Raw genomic sequence first — 21,440 nt, 5'->3', positions numbered from 1 at the left:
GCTGGATGTGTCCGGTCAGGAGGCGGGGAGGACGGGGCACGGTGCTGACGGCAGTCGGTGATGTTGGATTGTCCGGTCAGGAGGCGGGGAGGACGGGGCACGGTGCTGACGGCAGTCGGTGATGTTGGATTGTCCGGTCAGGAGGCGGGGAGGACGGGGCACGGTGCTGACGGCAGTCGGTGATGTTGGACGTGTCCGGACTCCTGCATGCTGTCGTCCGTCCTGCAGCACCGCCGCTGACGGTGTTTCATCCCGCGCGCATGTGTGTGAAGATCAGATCAGACTCCGACAGAGCAGCACGCGCTCTCACTGCACCTCCCCCCCTCTGTCAGTGTGTGTGTGTGTGTGCACTCTGGGTATGAGCATCTGTGTGTGTGTGTACCTGTGTTTTTATTCAGGTGAGGTGTGTGTCCTCACACCGTCCGCAGTGTCCCTGCTCTCCGGACGGTAGATGTTGTGGTTGTCATCAGAATGACGTCACCAGGTGAGCTGAACCGTTAAAGGAGTATTCCACCTTGTTATGGAGCTCACCAGCTTAAATAAATAAATATAAACTCACCTGGAAACTTGCTGTTCAACATGTTTCAGGTAAGTAAAGTCCCTCTGTCCCTCTGCCCCCCCCCCAGTCAGAGTCAGAGGACACACTGTGTTGATGGAAGGACGTTTATTAGAAGAGCTTTATTAAAAGTCCCCCCCCCCCACCCCACCCCCTGGATTACTGCTCATGTGTAATCTGATCCTGAGCCAGCTGACAGCATCCAGAGGTCAACACCAGCCTGTCAGTGCTCACACACACACACAGGCAGCAGTACAGACGGTGCCCGCTGTGATCTCTGATGTCGGTGTGTGCGTTCGCAGTGACGCCTCGGTGACGCCTCTAGGGCCTCCTCTTGGTCTTCACCAGGCCTCTCTCCACCAGGCAGCGGTATAACTCCTGGATGTAGGTGTACACACACTTCCAGTCCGGCTCCTTCATCAGCACCAGGTCATCAGCGTCCAGCAGGGGGGGGCAGCCGGCCAGCCTCCTGCAACACAGACACAGAGTCATCGACAGATTGCTACAGACTACAGACGGACCACAGGCAGACCAGAGACTGCTGACGTACTACAGACAGACCACAGAAAGTCTATAGACAGACCAAAGACACAGACCTTCTACAGACAGACCACAGACACAGACTGTCTACAGACAGGCCGCAGACAGTCTACAGACAGACAGTCTACAGACAGACCACAGACACAGACCTTCTACAGACAGATCACAGACACAGACTGTCTACAGACAGACTACAGACAGACCACAGACAGACCACAGACAGACCACAGACGGACCACAGACTACATACAGACCTCAGACAGACAGTCTACAGACAGACCACAGACGGTCTACAGACAGACCGCAGACTACAGACAGACAGACCACAGTCTACAGACAGACCACAGATGGACCACAGACAGACCACAGACGGACCACAGACTACAGACAGAACTCAGACAGACCACAGACGGTCTACAGACAGACCGCAGACAAACCTCAGACAGACAGTCTACAGACAGACCACAGACAGTCTACAGGCAGACCAGTCTACAGACAGACAGACCACAGTCTACAGACAGACCACAGACGGACCACAGACTACAGACAGACCTCAGACAGACAGTCTACAGACAGACCACAGACGGTCTACAGACAGACCTCAGACAGACAGTCTACAGACAGACCATAGACAGTCTACAGACTGCAGACCAGTCTACAGACTTCAGACAGACCACAGTCTACAGACAGACAGACCACAGACGGTCTACAGACAGACCACAGAGAGTCTACAGGCAGACCAGTCTACAGACAGACAGACCACAGACGGACCACAGACTACAGACAGACCTCAGACAGACAGTCTACAGACAGACCACAGACAGACCACAGACTACAGACAGACCTCAGACAGACAGTCTACAGACAGACCACAGACAGACCACAGACTACAGACAGACCTCAGACAGACAGTCTACAGACAGTCTACAGACAGTCTACAGAAAGACCAGTCTATAGACAGACAGACCACAGTCTACAGACAGACCACAGACGGACCACAGACGGACCACAGACTACAGACAGACAGTCTACAGACAGACCACAGACGGTCTACAGACAGACTGCAGACTACAGACAGACCTCAGACAGACAGTCTACAGACAGACCACAGACGGTCTACAGACAGACCACAGACTACAGACAGACCGTCTACAGACAGACCACAGACAGTCAACAGGCAGACCAGTCTACAGACAGACAGACCACAGTCTACAGACAGACCACAGACGGACCACAGACAGACAACAGACGGACCACAGACTACAGACAGACAGTCTACAGACAGACCACAGACTACAGACAAACCTCAGACAGACAGTCTACAGACAGACCACAGACAGTCTACAGGCAGACCAGTCTACAGACAGACAGACCACAGTCTACAGACAGACCACAGACGGACCACAGACTACAGACAGACCTCAGACAGACCACAGACGGTCTACAGACAGACCACAGACAGACTGCAGACAGGCTGCAGACAGACCACAGACAGACCACAGACAGACCACAGACCACAGACGGGGCTGGCTCACTCTGCTGCGCTGAATGCCAGCTGGAAGTTGTCTCTGGGTGCGTTGGGGTTCAGGGTGGAGTACTCGAAGGCGTCTGGGAAGAAACGATGAACCAGAGCACAGAAGGCGATACCGTCCTTCCAGCTGGAGGAGAAGTTCTTTATGTCAACACCCTGGGGGGGGGGCATGGGGGAAAGACAGACATGGGGGAGGCAGACAGTTAGACATGGTGGAGGGGGCAGACAGTTAGACATGGTGGGGGGCAGACAGTTAGACATGGTGGGGGGCAGACAGTTAGACATTGGGAGGGGGCAGACAGTTAGACATGGTGGGGGGCAGACAGTTAGACATTGGGAGGGGGCAGACAGTTAGACATGGTGGGGGGCAGACAGTTAGACATGGGGGGGGGGCAGACAGTTAGACATGGTGGGGGGCAGACAGTTAGACATGGTGGGGGGCAGACAGTTAGACATGGTGGGGTTTACTTCATAAGGCTCTGTTTTGGCCCGACACCAGTCCAGAAGCATCTGCTTGACGTTTTTAGCTGCTGCAGAAGGAGCTCCTCCTCCTCCTCCTCCTCCTCCTCCTCCTCCTCCTCCTCCTCCTCCTCCTCCTCCTCCTCCTCCTCCTCCTCCTCCAGCGGTACCGGCCCTGCTGGGACCAGAGGACACACTGTATGAACACAAAGTGTGGGGGGGGTCTGCCAGAAATCAGGATCCTCATCACAGGAAACGACTGATGAGAAAGATCTGCAGAGGTGATGAAGCTGCCACAGGAAGTCAGTCATTCGGGGGGGGGGGCTTTGTAACTACATGAACCCAAACATGAAAATGAACTCACCTGGCTGCTGATGGAGGGGGGCAGCCCGGCTCTGACAACAAGCAGAGAAGCAAATTAACATAGACGAGCTCACGTGGTTCAAATAATACATGAGGATGTCAGCAGACTCACTGCTGGGGGGTGGTGGCTGGGTCAGGGGGGGTCCTCCTTTGCCCAGGGCCTGCCGCCTCAGGTCCTGCTGCCTCGTGCCTCGCTCCTGCTCCCGCCGGTCTGGGGACGGAGAGGGACGGGGGGTTACTATGGTAACAGATGGGTGACTCGGCATGGAGGCAGATTCAGACTCACCTCTCTTCCTCTTCAGCAGGTCCCTCAGTGCAGCCCGGATCAGACGCCGCTTCTCAAAATCTGCTGCCCTGTCCAGCTGCAGAGATGCACCACAGGTTAGGGGGGGGGCATGTTTCAGTGTGACTATCCGCCCCCCCCACACACTAAACACATGACAGAGTCCACACAGCAGAACCAGGATCAGCTCAGGAGGACATGGAGGAGGAGGACGATGACGACAAGGAGGACATGGAGGAGGAGGAGGATGACAGGGAGGAGGAGGAGGAGGAGGAGACAGACTCACCATCTGGTTGAGAAGATCTTCGTCCTCTATCGCTGCCAGCTGCTCACTGGTCACAGGAGCTGCTCCAGGATCAGCTCCTGACTCCATGTCTGAGGAAGAGAACACATATGATCAGAGGGTCTCAGAGGAGGAGACGTGGAGGCAGCAGGAGGCGTCAGCACGTCAGTGTGAGGAGGAGGATTCAGACCTGAACCCGATCCTGTGTGATGAAGAGCAGACGCTGAGGAGGAAGGTCTGTTGGTGCCACAGCCTCGGAGTAGCTGTGATCAGGACAAATATAGTCATGTTCCCCACTGACCACGGGGGGGTCTGACCTGTCAGGAGGCTGCTGGGGCACTCACCTGTTCTCAGGATGAAAGTCCAGTGGCTAAGCAGAAGCTCTCAGAGCCCTCGTCCTCTTCTTCCTCCTCCTCTAGGCGTCTGTGGAGAGACTCAGTCTCCAGCGCCTCATAAGGACGCATGTTTGGAGAGGCTGCTGACATGGGGTGGGGGTGGGGGGGTTCTGTCGCTGCCTTCTGGATGTGAAGCTTCACGTTGAGCCAAACAGTTTTTTCCTGTCAGGCTCGAGGAGGAACACAAAGAGTTAAGGAGGCGCAGAGTGAGGAGCACTGCCTTATTCAGGCAAAAGGAGCCTGTTTACACAAGCGCACACACACACACACACACACACACACACACACACACACACACTCTGACAGAAGTCTGAGGAAAACAGCGGTTCAGCAGTGACCCGTCAGGCCGACTCAGAGCTGATGAACCAGGCTACAGCGCCACCGTGTGGTGACACTCCTCTGGTGTAGCTATGATTAGCAGGAGATGCTCACATGGTCCTACCATCATCATCATCATCATCATCATCATCATCATCATCACCATGGACGGCTCTGAGTGGAGCAGCTGAATGGAACCCAGCCATCCTGATGGTAGAGGTGTACTGGCTGAAGCACGGACAGGAAGTCAGTCTGGATCAGATGTTTCAGTCATTTCATGAAGCACAAACATTCATCACATCCACACTCCTGATGTTCCCTCCGATTTAAATCAGTTCATTAAAGGTCTAAACATTAACACGTGCCCCCCATGTGACTCTGAGGACAGTCTGTTTCTGCTCAGTAAACGAAAAGGAAAGCTTCTGTCTGTTCAGGCTGAATGTTTTATCATCAAAACTCCTGAATAACAGCAGAGGACACCATAAAAAAAAGTGTATTTTATCATTCGACCACAAACTAGGAGTGAAATGAAGTGATGGAATTAGAAGGCGAGGGGAGTCGGCTGCGTCCCGGACCAGACGAGGGGGGTCGGCTGCGTCCCGGACCAGACTCCAGTGTAAACTCTGGCTGATTTAAGGCGCAGCAGCTCTGACAGACGTTTGACTCAGTAACGATGCTGGTTTGGATATTATTTATTGTGCCGGTCCATAATTTTAATTCACCATCCTCCTCTTTGTCCCCAGCAGAAGCATGTGAGGCTGCCCCCCCCCCCCCCGACATAAACAAACCCCTCCTGTCTCATCTCCATGTGTCCAAATAAGGCATGAGGCAAAGTCTCATTCTAACCAGTACAGTTTAAACCAGGACTAGAAAATACATAAATATAATAAAATAACTATTTACAGCCAGCGTGTGCACACGAGGCGTCAGTGCAGCATCTTCGTACCTCTGCGCCCAGATAAACCAAAAAACTGATCTCTGATCAGCATGCAATGTGTTTTAAATCCAGTGACATCTGTGATCAGGTCAGTCCTCTCCACCCAGCACCACACGTACATCATCATCATCATCGCCGTCCCACTGCAGTGTCTGTGTGTTGGTGGAGAGAACTCAGTCCAGCCGTGAGTGGTGGGGTGTAACAGTCCAGGATCAGCTGAGGTATTCGTCATTAGAACCAGTGAACCAGTCTGACCACCTTCAAAACAAAACCAACAAAGTGCAACATAAAACCCAGCTGATCTCCCATCAGTACGTTTTACTAACCGAGACAGAGTCCACATTAGGCCGGCAGGAGGAGGAGGAGTGTCCTGACAGACGTCCTAGATCAGTGAAGGTGGTCCCAGGAGCAGCAGCCTGCAGACCTGACTGACTTCTGACCAGGGAGGGGACACATTACAGGTGTCTAACAGTACAGGGCGCCCGTGTGAGACTGCTGGGACACATGAGGACATTCAACCATGAAAACACACATGAAGAGAATAAAATGCAAAATAAAATCATGACCATAAAAAGCTTTTCAGACACTAAGGGAGAACAGAAGAGAGAACAGGACTCTGTCCAGCTTCTACCAACTCTTTAAAAGTGGCCCCCCAACAGGGAAAGAATTCAAATTAAAAAGGTTTTGATTGGAGGAGGACAGCTCCATCCTCCCATCCTCAGGGAATGAGAACAGCTAAAGCTGAGTGGCACTCCTTAGAGAGCGAGAGGAGCTAATTATCATCCAGGAGAGCTGCAGTGAGGACGACAAAATAGGACTGAACTTATAGAAACGACTCGTCAGGCTGCTCTGGGACCAACGTGGGGGCCAGACGTGTGCTTCAGTGGAGGACATGAGGCGTCCGCTCTGTCCGCCTCACCGTTAGTGTCCAAGTTTAACAAGCTTCTGGTTTCACACAACAACAAGCTGCCAAAGCCCCCCCCAGCGAGATGGGACAGGTGAGCGTCAGGTAGCAGACCGGTAATATATGTACTGAAAATACAAATCAGCCCTCTAAGCCCCGCCCCCTCAGCGGAGCATCTATTAGAGCCCTCAGTAACAGGTTCACAGTGGGGGACGCCTCATTCAGGTCACGTGCTCATGCATGCAGATGGGAGGGTGATTTACAGATGGAGGAAGGAGAGAATTCACTGCCACCGCCAAGATAAAGGAAACCCTGACCCCCCAACCCTCCAACCCTGACCCGACCCTGAAGGCAGCCCTGTCATGAGTACCCAGAGGGAGAGAATGGCACAGTGACTCAGATCCGTCTCCTACAGTCTCCTTCATCGTTCAGTCGGTCTCGTCTTCCTGTTTCCTGTCCGTCCTCTGCTGCTGGCTCATTGCTCCGGCTCTGTCCCAGTCCCCCCGTAGACTGGAAGTCCACCTGTCCGGACTCTTTGGCCCTGGCCCTGCGAGCGTCCAGGTAGCCGACGATGAACTCCGAGTTCTGATAGATGAGCATGCCGGACAGCGTGAGTGCGGCGCCGGCACAGCTGAGGGCCGACAGCTCGCTGCCGAACAGCAGCTGTGACAGCAGCAGGTTTCCCACCACGCTCAGGTTGCCCAGGATGTGCAGCGTGACGGCGGAGGTGAGCGTGATGACGCAGCAGCTGGCCAGGTTGTACAGGACCGAGCCCAGGCAGCTGAGCAGGATGAAGACCCACAGGCGGCGGTCGTAATGCAGGGGCGACTCCAGCACGGCCCAGTTCTCCAAGGCGAGCGCCGCCACGGCCAGGATGCAGAAGCTGGGGATGGACATCAGGTAGAGCAGGAACACCGAGTTGATCTTCTCCTCCTGCAGTAGGATGCCTGCAGACACAGACACACATGAGGCTCTGGCTGCAGACGTGCAGCATCAGCACGGTCATTCCTCCAACCCCCCCGAACTACAACGCCCGAGTTATTAACCGGTCACTTACAGGTGGAGATCAGTCCTAACCCCACGTGTCGTGTCTCCTGTGTGTTTGTATATCTGTATCTTAACATTGGCACCTGTAATGTTCCTGCTTTAGTCCCTGCTGAGGGACTACAGATGGACAGGACACATGTAAATTATGTTAAGTCTACATCTGGTATTTTTACACTGATGTTCATTAATGTGCTCCGTCCCCATCACATACGTGAATAATGTACGCATGTATGTATGCCTGATGTATGACATGAGGCCAGACTAAGACTATAGTTTCTTCTTCTACTTTCCTGCTCAGAAGAGATCTGGGCCTCGTCCTGACCTCAGACTCTCTGAGGATTTGGATTTGTGGTCAGAAGAAAGAGGACAGACTCTGATCTGCTCACCAGCTCAGTCTGAAGCAGTCTGACGGCAGGAAAGAATGCAAAACTCATGATGAAGCGTATGTGTGAGCTCTGTTGGCGTGTGGACAAGCAGAGCACATGTATGATGTGTTTATGAACGTGGGGGGGGGGGCAGCTCCTCTGACCCACACGTTAAACAGCACCTAGTGAGGGAGAAAATAGGTCAGCGAAACCTGAGACAGCATCGTCCTGCTGGTCTGGAGCCGTTAAGTCATGATCAAAAATAAAAGTCTGCTGGACGTCAACACACACACACACACACACACACACACACACACAGACACACAGGTCTGAGAAAGTCCTCACTCTGTTTTCTTTGGACAGCTGATGCTGTGGGGACTGGTGGCACTAGAGAGACTAACCCAGTCTCTACAGTGATTAGATCAGATCAGATAAATGACACACAGGATCCACGCAGAGCTCATGACTGAAATTAGAGAAAAGGGACATGTCTGTTCCCCTGAAACTAAAGCCATACGCTGTATTGTACAGCGAGTCTCTGTCCCCAGGATAATCCACTCAGTAACAGAGCGCCTGGTGTCCTCCTCTGCACAGTTTCAGGCCCGTGTGTCTGTATAAACCGTCAGCAAACGGGAACACATCTGTCACTTCACTTTATCGGAACCAAAGAGTTGGACAGCAGACGTCAGTGTGTCCACAGGACGTGGAGACCCTGAACGCTCCCACCCATCCTCTTGTTTCCTGAGAAACCAGGAGACTTTCCACCTTTAAAGACTGACTCAGTGGAGCTCTACAGCAGGAAACACTGAAACAGCCTCTGAGGTCTGTGAGTGACTGGAAGTTTCCACTTTCTATTTCTGCAGTGACAACAGGACCAACAGTCTGAGGCAAAGAATTAAAAGGGGAGGCACTTACTCTGCTGAATGGACTTGACCCCCCTCAACATCGTCGCTGCAAACACAAAGAAGCAGCCGGTCTGATCGAACTGGACCTCTCCCATGATGCTGAAGGAGGCGCCCAGGCAGATGGGCATCATGGCGGTGTACTTGAGGATGTGGTGCTGCTTTCCCAGGATCAGCGTGGAGATGGCCAAGGTGAAGAGGGGGGTGGTGGTGTAGATCATCTGTGCAAACGACAGCTGGACGTAGTTCAGGCCCATGTTCCCGAAGGCGATGCTGGCGCAGAAGGTCAGGCTCAGCAGGAACACCTTACACTTGGCGCTGGGGGTCAGGTCCTGCTCCGCGGCCCCCCTGAGGCGGATCAGCCGCAGCTTGATGAGCCCGTAGTCCACCACGATGGCTGTCAGCATGTGCAGAGCGGACAGCAGCAGCGGGTACCTGAAGTTGTACACGGCGAAGATCCATTTGTTGAGGCTGGAGATGGTGGTCCCGGTCACCAGCCACACCACGACGGCCGACAGCAGGTGGAGCATCTCCGCGGGGGGCCTCCTCCTCCAGCCGCGCTGAGTCGCCTCACATGTAGAGAGGCCATCGGCGCTGATCATGTTCGTATCATCGTCGTCTCTGTAAGGAAAACACGTGCTGAGTCCGAGCCTCCACCTGGACAACACCACCGACCCGAAACAGCCTGCGACACGGCTGCTGGGCCTGCGCCGTCAGCCTCCCCCCACGTGCTTCTGTTTTCACGACGGCCCGGTTGTGTAACGGTATAGTGGCACATGCTGGGGGGGGGGGCGGTACGCCCTCCTCCCTGACGCGAGCAGCGGGGATTGGTTCCCCCGCTGACGGACAGCTGTGGACGGACGCAGCGGCCGTGTCTCGCAGCCTAACGCGGGGGTGTTGGGACCGTCCCGGGCACCGGAGGGCTGGACGGGACTGTGCCGGAACCCGAGTGCCCGACGGTCCGCCTGCGTGTCTCTTCTCCGCGCTGGCTTTAAATAGCCGCCTGCTACACGGCCCCGCAGGGCTGCCCCCCCCTCCCGGTCCGACAGCCGGACTGTCGTTACGAACACGGACGAGGTACCGGCTCGGTGTCGTTAACAGGGCGGCACAGAGCGGAGTCTGTCCGGTGTCCGGTGGGTGCAGCTGTGTGACCTCTGCCGCGGACCGAGCGTCTGGCTGCTGTCATGCTAACGGAGCTAGCAGCGCTAAGCTAACCCTTTAGCCGTTAGCCTGCTAGCTACGGACAGCCCGTCGGTGTGAGCTCTCACGGTGGCTAACCTGAACCTCCGCCAACGGGTCTAACGGACTCTGTGTCCCGGTGGGACCCCCGACGGCTTTACCTTGTTCACAGACGAGCACCAGTCCCGCGCTGACAGCATCCCCGGACCTCCGCCAGCCGGTCACCGTGTTGACAGCCGAGCCGAGCCGAGCCGAGCCGAGCCGAGCCGGCTGATTTAAAGGGCGATGCCACTCATTCGGTGGGGGTGGGGGGGCAGGTTTGGAGAGCCTCACGTGCTCATGAACCCTCCAATGAGAGTGCAGAGTTCAGGATGAGTCAGACAGCAGTTTGATGTGCAACATGCAAATAATCCCCATAAAGATGCTCTTTGTTTGAGGCAACAGCCCCCCACCCCCACCAGACCCCCCAGGGAAGGTACAAAGCAAATAATGTGACGTCCTTTTTGTACATGAGCAGACGGTTTGCCACTCAGACTATTTCACAATAAACTTTATTAAATATCCACCATGAGTTCAGGTGAAAGGATGAATGACTGCAGAGGGTTTGGACCTTTTTCCTTTGAGACATCAGGGTCTGCTGGAAAAACGACCTTCTCTGTGCACATACTAGCCTGTCATACACATACATACATAGTTTTAATGTAACGGTGCTGTTATTGTGCCGACGATACTGGAATATAATCACACACCTTTCCTTCAGACCACCTGAAAAGTGATTCAATCTTTTCTTTGCCAGCAGATGTTTGTGGTTTGTTATCAGATGACCTGGAGGCCTGAGGACAGAGCCTCAGAGATTCAGATCTGACAGTAAACGACGGCACCATGACGGCTTCATGCTTTATTACGGCCTCCAGCTCCTCCTCTTCCTCTGATAATTCCACTGAGAGGTGTTTTGGTAGAAGTTACAGACTGGACCTTTAATGATCCAGCTGCACAGTGGGGTCTGAGCCACCAGGGGGCGCTGTGTTTACCCAGCTGATAATAAAACTGATTAAAGGACAAAGGTCTCATTTTATTAAACACATCAGAACAGTAAAATATGGGACTGCTGTACAGACAATAATTTAAATAAATACAGGATTAAGTGTCATGAACAAACGTAACGAGCAGTCTGATCAGAGAGGCCGAAGCTTCCCGACCGTTTCTATCTAATCTACCTGACGTTCTTCTATCGGTTATGGGGGGGGCACTCTGAAATAAACATAATCAGTAAATAAGCAGACAGACAACAGATGAAGATTATTTCCATTTGGCATCATCAGTCCTCACTGATAGCGTACAATCATTTCCGTAAAAGGTCGACTTGTTTCCATCAGGAGGCCTCGCCACGCCGCTGCCGTCTGACGTGAATCTGTGCAGAGCTGCAGGACGCATCACATGATGTTCCGGGACGGTTTGTGTGGACTCTACGCTGCGCTGTGGACCGGCCGCCGTCAGAAAACAGAGCTGTTTCCACAGCACAGAGCAGAGGGGCGATCTCTGGCCCACACAGGGGGGCGTCTGTGTGTCCAGAGGTCAGCGGTGAGGCGCTCAGCGCCGCCGGCCGGCTTTTAGACGTCCTGGTGGTGAAATTGCTGCTACAGAGTGACGGCGAGTCCGCTGAAGGTCCGTCGTCGTCATCACTGACCCGCAGCCTCGTCCGGCGCTCACAGCAGGCCGTCCTGCTCGAACACAGACGGCAGCAGCGAGAAGTCGAAGGGAACAAACTTGACTCCCGTCCCGTGGTAGAATTTATTCTGGAACTCCACCCTGAAAACAGGTAGCGAGGACACGTCAGCAAAACACAGATGGCGCTTTAAGGAGTCGTCAATGAAGCTGCTAGGATGGCGTTAAAACAGAGACACAGACACAGACACAGACACAGGACACAGAGACACAGAGACACAGAGACACAGAGACACAGAGACACAGGACATGGATACAGGACACAGAGACAGGACACATAGACACAGAGACACAGACACAGACACAGGACACAGAGACACAGAGACACAGAGACACAGAGACACAGGACATGGATACAGGACACAGAGACAGGACACATAGACACAGGACACAGGGACACAGGGACACAGAGACACAGACACAGGACACAGACACAGACACAGACACAGGACACAGACACAGGACACAGAGACACAGAGACACAGAGACACAGGACACAGGACATGGATACAGGACACAGAGACAGGACACATAGACACAGGACACAGGGACACAGAGACATAGACACAGGACACAGGGACACAGAGACACAGACACAGACACAGGACACAGACACAGACACAGACACAGACACAGACACAGACACAGACACAGACACAGACACAGAGACACAGGACACAGAGACACAGACACAGGACACAGACACAGACACAGACACAGACACAGACACAGAGACACAGGACACAGGACACAGAGACACAGACACAGACACAGACACAGACACAGACACAGAGACACAGGACACAGACACACGGGACACAGGACACAGACACAGAGACACGGGACACGGGACACAGAGACAGAGACAGAGACACAGGGACACAGGGACACAGAGACACAGGGACACGGGACACAGGGACACAGGGACACAGGGACATGGGACACAGAGACAGAGACACAGGACACAGAGACAGACACACAGAGACAGGACAGAGACACAGAGACAGGACATGGATACAGGACACAGGACATGGACACAGAGACACAGACACAGGACACAGACACAGAGACACAGAGACACAGACACAGAGACAGGACACATAGACACAGGACACAGGGACACAGGGACACAGAGACACAGACACAGGACACAGACACAGACACAGACACAGGACACAGACACAGGACACAGACAGAGACACGGGACACGGGACACGGGACACGGGACACAGGACACAGGACACAGAGACACGAGACACAGAGACACAGGGACACAGGGACACAGAGACACAGAGACACAGAGACACAGAGACACAGAGACACGGGACACAGAGACACAGAGACACGGGACACAGAGACACAGAGACACAGAGACACGAGACACAGAGACACAGAGACACGGGACACAGAGACACAGAGACACAGAGACACGGGACACAGAGACACAGAGACACAGGACACAGAGACAGACACACAGAGACAGGACAGCCTCTCCATCGCTGCTCGGTAACTGACACTCACCAGTGAAGTCGCAGGGCGTGGAGAAACGCTGACAGACCCTCCATGACCAGCAGGATGGACACGGTGAGGACGGCGAAGACGGCGAAGACAGGCACCAGGAAGACCACGCCCACTCTGGCGGTAACCCTCAGACCCAGACGCATCACCATGGACCACAGCACCTCGGACAGCTCTGACACAGAGACACAGACACAGACAGAGACACAGACAGACACAGACACAGACACACAGACACAGAGACAGACACACACACAGACACAGACAGACACAGACACAGACAGACAGACACAGACACAGACACAGACAGAGAGACACAGACACAGACACAGACAGACAGAGACAGAGAGACACAGACACAGACACAGACAGAGAGAGAGAGCAGGATGAGTGTTGATGGTGAGACAGAGTGACCCGGTGTCTCTCTGCGTCTCCTGGTTGGACTTACGGGCGTGGGCCAGGCTGAGCGCCCACAGGCGGAGGTAGGACGCCGTGTTGGAGATGCAGCCGAGGCAGAACTCGATGGTGTGGATGGTCTGATGGAGCACGACGTCAGCAAGGTCGAACTGCAACGAGACGGACCGTTGAGGTCATACGGGACACACACACACACACACACATAATGTAAGACACACACACACACACACACACACACACACACATAATGTAACACACACACACACACACACACACACACACATAATGTAAGACACACACACACATGATGTGACACACACACACACACCGTCATGTGACACCATGTGACCGGAGCAGCAGCAGTTTGAGGTGAAACAACCTCTGACCTCTTTAAGGAGCGACTCTCTGCCTTCGTCCAGTCCCTCCTCTTCATCATCTTCATACGACGGCGTCACCGAGCCGTCGTCCTCACTCACACGCCTCACACGCTCATAGCCCTGGGGGGGAGACCACAGCTGTGACAGGAAGAGAGAGACAGGCAGGCAGAGAGAGAGACAGGCAGGTAGAGAGAGAGAGAGAGAGAAAGAGACAGAGAGAGAGACAGAGAGAAAGAGAGAGAGACAGAGAGAGAGAGAGACAGAGAGACAGAGAGACAGAGAGAAAGAGAGAGAGACAGAGAGACAGAGAGAGAGACAGAGAGACAGACAGAGAGAGAGAGAGAGACAGAGAGAAAGAGAGAGAGACAGAGACAGAGAGAGACAGAGAGACAGAGAGAGAGAGAGACAGAGAGACAGAGAGAGAGACAGACAGACGTGTGCTGGACGTCCATACGTACCCGGCGTCTGCGCAGGCCTCTGCCCCCCCGGTGCAGCCACAGCAGGTAGACCGGCCTCCCCAGCAGCAGCACAGGGACCGACAGCAGAGCCACCACCACCAGGAAGACCTGCACCCCCATCTGTGGATACAACACACGTGGACCAGGGTCAGGACCAGGACCAGGATCAGGATCAGGATCAGGGTCAGGATCAGGACCGGGACCGGGACCAAGACCAGGATCAGGATCAGGATCAGGATCAGGGTCAGGGTCAGGATCAGGGTCAGGGTCAGGATCAGGGTCAGGATCGGGATCGGGACCGGGACCAGAACCGGGACCGGGACCAAGACCAGGATCAGGACCAGGACCAGGGTCGTACCTGTCTGGGGTACAGGGGGCTGGCGGAGGTGCCCTGCATGACGAACATGTTGATGAAGTGGATGAGGATACTGGGGGCGTGGCTGGAGTTTTGGGCGCCGAATGCCAACCACTTAAAGAAGATCATGAAGACCAGGTAGCCGAAGAGACAGAGGAGGAAGAGCAGCTCCGGGATGAAGAGCAGGTAGACGTTAAACTTCTGCTGGAAGTGCCTGTGGGGGGGGGCAGGTGGTTTAGGAGGAGTGAAGGACTCATACACCTGAAGTCTGAATCTTTCAAGCCGACTGACAGTGAGTTAGTGTCTGTGCTGGTTACTGACGTCACAGCTGTCAGAGGGCACAGAGGTCAGAGGGCACAGAGGTCAGAGGTCACAGAGGTCAGAGGGCACAGGGGTCAGAGGGCACAGGGGTCAGAGGGCACAGCTGTCAGAGGTCACAGAGGTCAGAGGGCACAGGGGTCAGAGGGCACAGCTGTCAGAGGTCACAGAGGTCAGAGGTCACAGAGGTCAGAGGGCACAGGGGTCAGAGGGCACAGCTGTCAGAGGTCACAGAGGTCAGAGGTCACAGAGGTCAGAGGGCACAGAGGTCAGAGGGCACAGCTGTCAGAGGTCACAGAGGTCAGAGGGCACAGGGGTCAGAGGGCACAGCTGTCAGAGGTCACAGAGGTCAGAGGTCACAGAGGTCAGAGGGCACAGAGGTCAGAGGTCACAGAGGTCAGAGGGCACAGAGGTCAGAGGGCACAGAGGTCAGAGGTCACAGGGGTCAGAGGGCACAGGGGTCAGAGGGCACAGAGGTCAGAGGGCACAGGGGTCAGAGGGCACAGAGGTCAGAGGGCACAGGGGTCAGAGGGCACAGAGGTCAGAGGGCACAGAGGTCAGAGGGCACAGCTGTCAGAGGTCACAGGGGTCAGAGGGCACAGCTGTCAGAGGTCACAGAGGTCAGAGGGCACAGGGGTCAGAGGGCACAGCTGTCAGAGGTCACAGAGGTCAGAGGGCACAGCTGTCAGAGGTCACAGGGGTCAGAGGGCACAGCTGTCAGAGGTCACAGAGGTCAGAGGGCACAGAGGTCAGAGGTCACAGGGGTCAGTGGGCACAGAGGTCAGAGGGCACAGCTGTCAGAGGTCACAGGGGTCAGAGGTCACAGGGGTCAGAGGGCACAGAGGTCAGAGGGCACAGCTGTCAGAGGTCACAGGGGTCAGAGGTCACAGGGGTCAGAGGGCACAGAGGTCAGAGGGCACAGCTGTCAGAGGTCACAGGGGTCAGAGGGCACAGCTGTCAGAGGTCACAGGGGTCAGAGGTCACAGGGGTCAGAGGGCACAGAGGTCAGAGGGCACAGCTGTCAGAGGTCACAGGGGTCAGAGGGCACAGCTGTCAGAGGTCACAGAGGTCAGAGGTCGTGTCCTCTTTAGAACAGCGTGTTAACTCTCCGTCTGTGGTTCCATCGACTCTTTAAAACCTGACTGACAGAATCATGAAGCAGCTGCCTGAGCTGAGACCTTTGGGTCTGAGCTGCTCTTTATGGAGAGAGTCTTGAGGTAACGTTTGTTATGAATTGGCACTACATACATACAAGATTGATTGATTGATTGATTGATTGATTGATTGATTGATTGATTGGCTGAGTGCTGCAGGTTTCAGGACACGTCTGAAGCAGGAGTGAATCCTGCTGTGGGTCATCTGATCTCGGGACTCCAAACAGACCACAGAGCCTGTCAGCTGTCTGCAGGCTGCTGCTGTACGAATACAGAATCACAGCCTTGTGACTGTCACAACGCACCAAACACCCCACCCCACAGTCAGAGGCCTCTCTGTCAGAACGAGAACAGAAAAGACTTAAATCTCACAGGTGATTGAAGACACTGAGCACCACTCCAAAGCTCATGTGGACGACCCCGATGACAACAGACATCTTCATCTTGTAGGAGTTGAGGAAGGACAGCCGGTTCACCGCCATGTTCCATATCTGATGGATGTTAGAGACACATCAGGGACAAGTCAGGGACATGAGACGGAGCCCAGTCTGCCTCACTGTAACGTCTGGGTGCGTTTACTCACGGGGTCGATGCCGAAGGGGTACGGCCCGCTGAACACCCCGCTGACGTTTGGGTCCAATGTGAGCAGAGCGTTGGTCTGGAGGGTTTGGTTTCTGGAAAAAGACACGAATCAGGAGGGAAACATCACATGGACAGAGACACTGGGACACGACGTGTGCGAGCGTGACACTCACGTCCACTGCTGGCTTCTGAACATGGCCCTGACGCTCCAGCCGGAGCCGAACATGTTGAGAGACTTGGAGAAACAGTCGTTATAGATGAGGCCGGTGTAGACAGAGAACAGCCCCATCATCAGGATGATGTACCGCCCACTGAAGAACGTTGCCCATATCTGAGAGCGAGAGAGACAGCGGTGTAAGCTGAGCATGAGCTGCAGTGATCAGGCTATTGTTGCTGCTGTAACATGTAAATTTCCCCCTATGGGGGATCAATAAAAGAAGTCCAAGTCTAAGTCTAAGGCTGTGCGTGACAGAGGGCAGGAGTCCCACCTCATTACTGGAACGCTGCTTCTTCTGCTTCCTCTCTGTCAGCACCATCCACAGGGCAAACAGGCTCATCACCGCCCCGTGGCCAAGGTCCCCGAACATCACAGCGAACAGGAAGGGGAAGGTGACGATGGTGTAGGGGGCTGCCGATGACAGACAGGTGTTCAGCGGGCCGTCACATGCAGACCGTCAGATGTCACTGATCAGGGCGAGGACACGGCAAGCTCTTACCTGGGCTTACCTCGCGATAGTCCCCCACCCCGTAGGCCTCCACGATGCTCTGGAAGCCAGACGTGAACTTGTTGGTTCTCAGCAGGGTGGGTGGCGTGTCGTTGCTGGGGATCCGGTTCACAAAGGACGGGACGGTTGCATCGCCTTTCCTCTGTTAAAGACACAACGAGGAGTGTGGAAGTTACTCAGAAAACACTGGTGATGTTCTGTGATCTCTCCGTCTCTGCTAAATGAGACAAACGAGCAGCCTGTAGCAGCATGAGCTGACGTTAGCGATCCAACAGGAGAGTAAAACACAGAGTGATGCAAACAACAAAGGATGATGGGAAACAGAAGACAGACGTGTGGTTGAGGACGGGGGCTCGTCAGGATTAAAGCAGGTGAAACGAGTCCTTCACAGCTCATCATCATCGCTGCGAGAGCCTGGAAAAAGATTATTCTCCGATGTGACGCTCCACAGATGCACAGACAACACAGAACCATAAAATATGAGGCGGGGGGCAGACATGATAAATCAGACCAGATATGAAGGCCAACATGAACCATGAGAGCAGAGGAGGAGATAAAGATACTCACCGAGCCCTCCTCTAGCGCCCCCCGCAGGTTTGCCAGGTCACTTACAGGACACCACACCTCGGCTATCAGACACTTGTTGGTAACGTCAAAGCTGCACAGGTTCAGGATGTGGTAGATGGCCTTCATCTTCTTCACCTGCACCACCCAGATGTAGGCAGATTCGGAAGCCTTCTGCAGCACCTGCCTCAGGTAGTCCTCGGTGCGGTGCAGCACCTGCAGGAACAGCACAGTTACTGCCAGACGGCCCGCTGAGAGCGTACCTGTTCACAGCTCCTGTCCCAGGCTCGGCTGTCCTACGTTGTTCAGGTCCTGGATCCGCGTCCGCAGGCTGTCCAACACGTCTGCCCGCTCCTCGTCGTTCTCGGGGTGGGGGTAGAGGTGGCAGTGGTAGCTAAGGACAGCATAGACGCGTGGACGCTCATGATTCAGGACACACACAGGTGTGGACATGTGAGGTCATGTAACTGCTACGTTCTTACCAGTCGCAGATCTTTTGAACCTTCTGTCCGATCTGGTCTCCCCAGAAGGAGATGAGGAACACAACGCTTTTACTGATCTCCCCCTGGAACAGAACAGACCGCTTACACTGTTATATGCTGAACCAGAGACAGAGAAGGACGTTTCCATGGATCTACTGCAGGCCCTGCCCATCTGCTGGACCCCAGGAGGATTCACCTCGTACCTGAACGACTACAGCGTCATCTGGCTAACTGCTCGTTACCGTCAGTAACCCACCGCCGACTTTCGTCTGAATACTGACTAACGATGAGGCTCATCCCTTTGATCCCTCACTGACTGAACTGGAATCAGCCACTGGCCGTCTGAGCTCTGATTAGTGCGTGGGATCATGTGATGTCAGCCTGAACGCAGCACAGAGTGTCAGCCAGACCGGGCGACCTGACCGACAGCTCCGACTGAGGAGAAAACCGGTTTCACAATCCTTTTTGGCATCCGCAGACAGAGGAAACATTCCTCCTGGCGCCCGTTACGCTGTCAGATACAGACAGGTTAACTCACCGTGTCGAGGTCGGCCAGGTTCTCGTCCACCTCGGCGTAGCTGAGGATGGTGTAACCCTTACACACCCTCCACAGCATGCGCTCAAAGGCCTCCACCTTCACCCGCTGGATGAGCCCGGACACAAACCTGCAGAGGCCGACCAGGGTCAGGGTCATGTGATATCGCCACTTCCTGCTGTGTTAGGTGACTCGTGGTGCAGCTCACCCCAGCTTGGCTCCCAGCCTCTGCATGCCGGTGCAGCCGGTGACCAAATCCGTCTCCACGGTGGGGAACTCTTCATACTGGGGGCCGAGAGCCTCGTGCTGATCAACAGAGAGGGAGCAGGTGTCACTCAGGTGAGATGGGGGGGTGGAGCAGGGTGAGATGGGCGGGTGAGATGGGCGGGTGGGTGGGTGGGGGGGGGGACACTCACCCTGGAGCGGCTGTGCATGAAGCTGCGTGTGATCCTTAGCATGTGTGTGTACTCGATGAGCTCCAGCAGGTTCCTCTGCAGCTTCTCCTTGTTTCTGGCCACCTCGCTGAGCTCCATCTCCAGCCGCTGGAGCTGCTCCTGCACACCAACGCACCAATCAGGACCCACTGCCCAGGTAACCTCAGGACCAGACCCACACACCTGAGGGCCACACTGACACACCTGAACACACCATCTCTGCGTTAGTCAGAGGATTGGGGGGGGGGGGGGGGCTGACTGTATCCATACATGACGTACTGTCAGACACCTGGATGAGGCCCGACCCGTGTGAGAGCTTGATGGAGGCGAGACGGAGCTGTGATCCAGGACACGAGTGAAGGACTGGTCCAGGTGTCTGACAGGTGACGTAGCAGAGAGGACGCGAATAAACCAGGTGATAACAGCAGGACCAGGTTTATATTCTCTGATGATCACATGGCGCCCCCCCCAGGCATGTTCCCTCACAGAGGTCAGCTGACATCCACAGAGACGTGAGCACAGGTCTGCACTCGGTCCACGTTTATCCATACCCAATCACACAAGACAAACACGTTACCTGTTTAAAAAGACGTTCCACAGTAAACATGTCTGTAACCATGACAACCTTACCATGATCTCCAGCACCTGTCTGGGGGGGGGCGCCAGTGGACTGTCGTCCTCCTCGGGGACGGCGATGTGGGCCTTCTGGATCTCCCTCAGGAGGAAGCCTGTCCACAGAGACGCTGATGTTATCAGCTACACGCCGCCCACCTAACCCCCCCCTGGGAGTCCCCTCCCCCCACCAGGTGGTCTCTTACCCAGAATCCTCTCCATCTCCTCACACCTCTTGATCTCACTGACGAAGCGCCGCTGGAACGAGCTGATGCTGGGGTTGAGCTGGAAGAGGAAGAAGAGCACTACAGGTCATCATCTTCATCACCATCATCTTCATCACCATCATGGCTGCTCTACACAGCTCCAGAACAGCTCTGGTATCATCAATGACACAGACAGACAGACAGACAGATATAGATAGACAGACAGACAGACAGATATAGATAGACAGACAGACAGACAGATATAGATAGACAGACAGACAGACAGATATAGACAGACAGATAGACAGACAGACAGATATAGACAGACAGATATAGATAGACAGACAGACAGACAGATATAGATAGATAGACAGACAGACAGATATAGACAGACAGACAGACAGGATCACTTACGTCTCTGAACTCCACCAGGCCCAGCTCCCCCAGCTCACTGATGCAGTCGTACTCGGAGCCAGACTGCAGGAACAACTGGGCCAAACACATCTCCTCACTCCGGAACTCCATCTTTATCCTGCAGACAGCCTTCCTCCTGCTCCTCCTGCTCCTCCTGCTCCTCCTCCTGCTGCTGCTAATCTGCTGACTGAGCTGGTGGCCGCTGTCTACAGGCCCCACCAGGACATCACAGACGGGCTTCAGCACCCGGCGACGATCAGTCAGAGTCTGGCACCGCCTGCACGGGGGGGCCGAGGCTCATCCTGGTCCGGGTGTCTTTGTCCTCCTCCTCCTCCTCAGATCCGCCTACCGAGCCACCAACATGGACACACACACACACACACGGGCCTGATGCTGCTTCTCTAGACAGCGCTCACCGAGGAGGGCATCATCCCGGGGCTCCGCACCCCCGATAACACCCGTAACACCCCCGGTGATACCTCCAACAAAACCCCGATACCTC

At 54.7% G+C, this 21,440-nt stretch overlaps 3 protein-coding genes across 3 annotated transcripts; all 3 read right to left on the bottom strand.

Moving 5' to 3' along the window:
• Positions 1 to 727: 727 nt before the first annotated feature.
• On the bottom strand, positions 728 to 4,375 carry smtna (smoothelin a). Its single transcript, XM_070850986.1, has 9 exons — positions 4,360 to 4,375; positions 4,206 to 4,278; positions 4,019 to 4,107; positions 3,736 to 3,811; positions 3,562 to 3,660; positions 3,451 to 3,481; positions 3,096 to 3,282; positions 2,632 to 2,783; positions 728 to 1,025 (listed from the first exon to the last, which is right to left on the bottom strand). The coding sequence occupies exons 3-9, from the start codon at positions 4,103 to 4,105 to the stop codon at positions 878 to 880; spliced, it is 780 nt and encodes a 259-aa protein (XP_070707087.1). The 5' UTR covers positions 4,106 to 4,107; positions 4,206 to 4,278; positions 4,360 to 4,375; the 3' UTR covers positions 728 to 877.
• A 1,030-nt stretch (positions 4,376 to 5,405) lies between these two features.
• On the bottom strand, positions 5,406 to 10,313 carry slc35e4 (solute carrier family 35 member E4). The gene is made up of 3 exons (XM_070851160.1): positions 10,224 to 10,313; positions 8,897 to 9,504; positions 5,406 to 7,516 (listed from the first exon to the last, which is right to left on the bottom strand). Exons 2-3 carry the CDS (start codon positions 9,483 to 9,485, stop codon positions 6,966 to 6,968), a joined length of 1,140 nt encoding a protein of 379 aa, XP_070707261.1. The 5' UTR covers positions 9,486 to 9,504; positions 10,224 to 10,313; the 3' UTR covers positions 5,406 to 6,965.
• An 821-nt stretch (positions 10,314 to 11,134) lies between these two features.
• On the bottom strand, positions 11,135 to 21,126 carry atp6v0a2a (ATPase H+ transporting V0 subunit a2a). The gene is made up of 20 exons (XM_070850739.1): positions 20,939 to 21,126; positions 20,525 to 20,603; positions 20,337 to 20,434; positions 19,689 to 19,826; positions 19,481 to 19,578; positions 19,276 to 19,402; positions 18,738 to 18,820; positions 18,556 to 18,649; positions 18,259 to 18,471; positions 17,683 to 17,833; positions 17,455 to 17,594; positions 17,140 to 17,297; positions 16,968 to 17,058; positions 16,757 to 16,875; positions 14,916 to 15,126; positions 14,558 to 14,677; positions 14,109 to 14,219; positions 13,754 to 13,871; positions 13,309 to 13,480; positions 11,135 to 11,871 (listed from the first exon to the last, which is right to left on the bottom strand). Exons 1-20 carry the CDS (start codon positions 21,047 to 21,049, stop codon positions 11,769 to 11,771), a joined length of 2,535 nt encoding a protein of 844 aa, XP_070706840.1. The 5' UTR covers positions 21,050 to 21,126; the 3' UTR covers positions 11,135 to 11,768.
• Between the last annotated feature and the right edge of the window lie 314 nt (positions 21,127 to 21,440).

Source organism: Pempheris klunzingeri, chromosome 19, assembly GCF_042242105.1.
Source record: "Pempheris klunzingeri isolate RE-2024b chromosome 19, fPemKlu1.hap1, whole genome shotgun sequence".
Taxonomy (NCBI): Eukaryota; Metazoa; Chordata; class Actinopteri; order Acropomatiformes; family Pempheridae; genus Pempheris; species Pempheris klunzingeri.
The sequence above is the reverse complement of the archived record's forward strand: the minus strand, read 5'-3'. Positions and strand labels throughout refer to the sequence as shown.

What these genes read in the sequence shown, in the direction of transcription:
- smtna (XM_070850986.1), bottom strand. Translation starts at nt 4,105, where the DNA reads ATGGAGTCAGGAGCTGATCCTGGAGCAGCTCCTGTGACCAGTGAGCAG. An exon ending in CCTGCTGAAGAGGAAGAGAG is followed by an intron (nt 3,661 to 3,735) that starts GTGAGTCTGAAT and finishes CTCCGTCCCCAG; the next exon opens with ACCGGCGGGAGCAGGAGCGA. An exon ending in CCCCCTCCATCAGCAGCCAG is followed by an intron (nt 3,283 to 3,450) that starts GTGAGTTCATTT and finishes GTGTTCATACAG; the next exon opens with TGTGTCCTCTGGTCCCAGCA.
- slc35e4 (XM_070851160.1), bottom strand. Translation starts at nt 9,485, where the DNA reads ATGATCAGCGCCGATGGCCTCTCTACATGTGAGGCGACTCAGCGCGGC. An exon ending in GGTCAAGTCCATTCAGCAGA is followed by an intron (nt 7,517 to 8,896) that starts GTAAGTGCCTCC and finishes CTGTGTCTGCAG; the next exon opens with GCATCCTACTGCAGGAGGAG.
- atp6v0a2a (XM_070850739.1), bottom strand. Translation starts at nt 21,049, where the DNA reads ATGGAGTTCCGGAGTGAGGAGATGTGTTTGGCCCAGTTGTTCCTGCAG. An exon ending in GAGAGTCGCTCCTTAAAGAG is followed by an intron (nt 13,872 to 14,108) that starts GTCAGAGGTTGT and finishes GTCTCGTTGCAG; the next exon opens with TTCGACCTTGCTGACGTCGT. An exon ending in GCTCAGCCTGGCCCACGCCC is followed by an intron (nt 13,481 to 13,753) that starts GTAAGTCCAACC and finishes TCTCTGTGTCAG; the next exon opens with AGCTGTCCGAGGTGCTGTGG.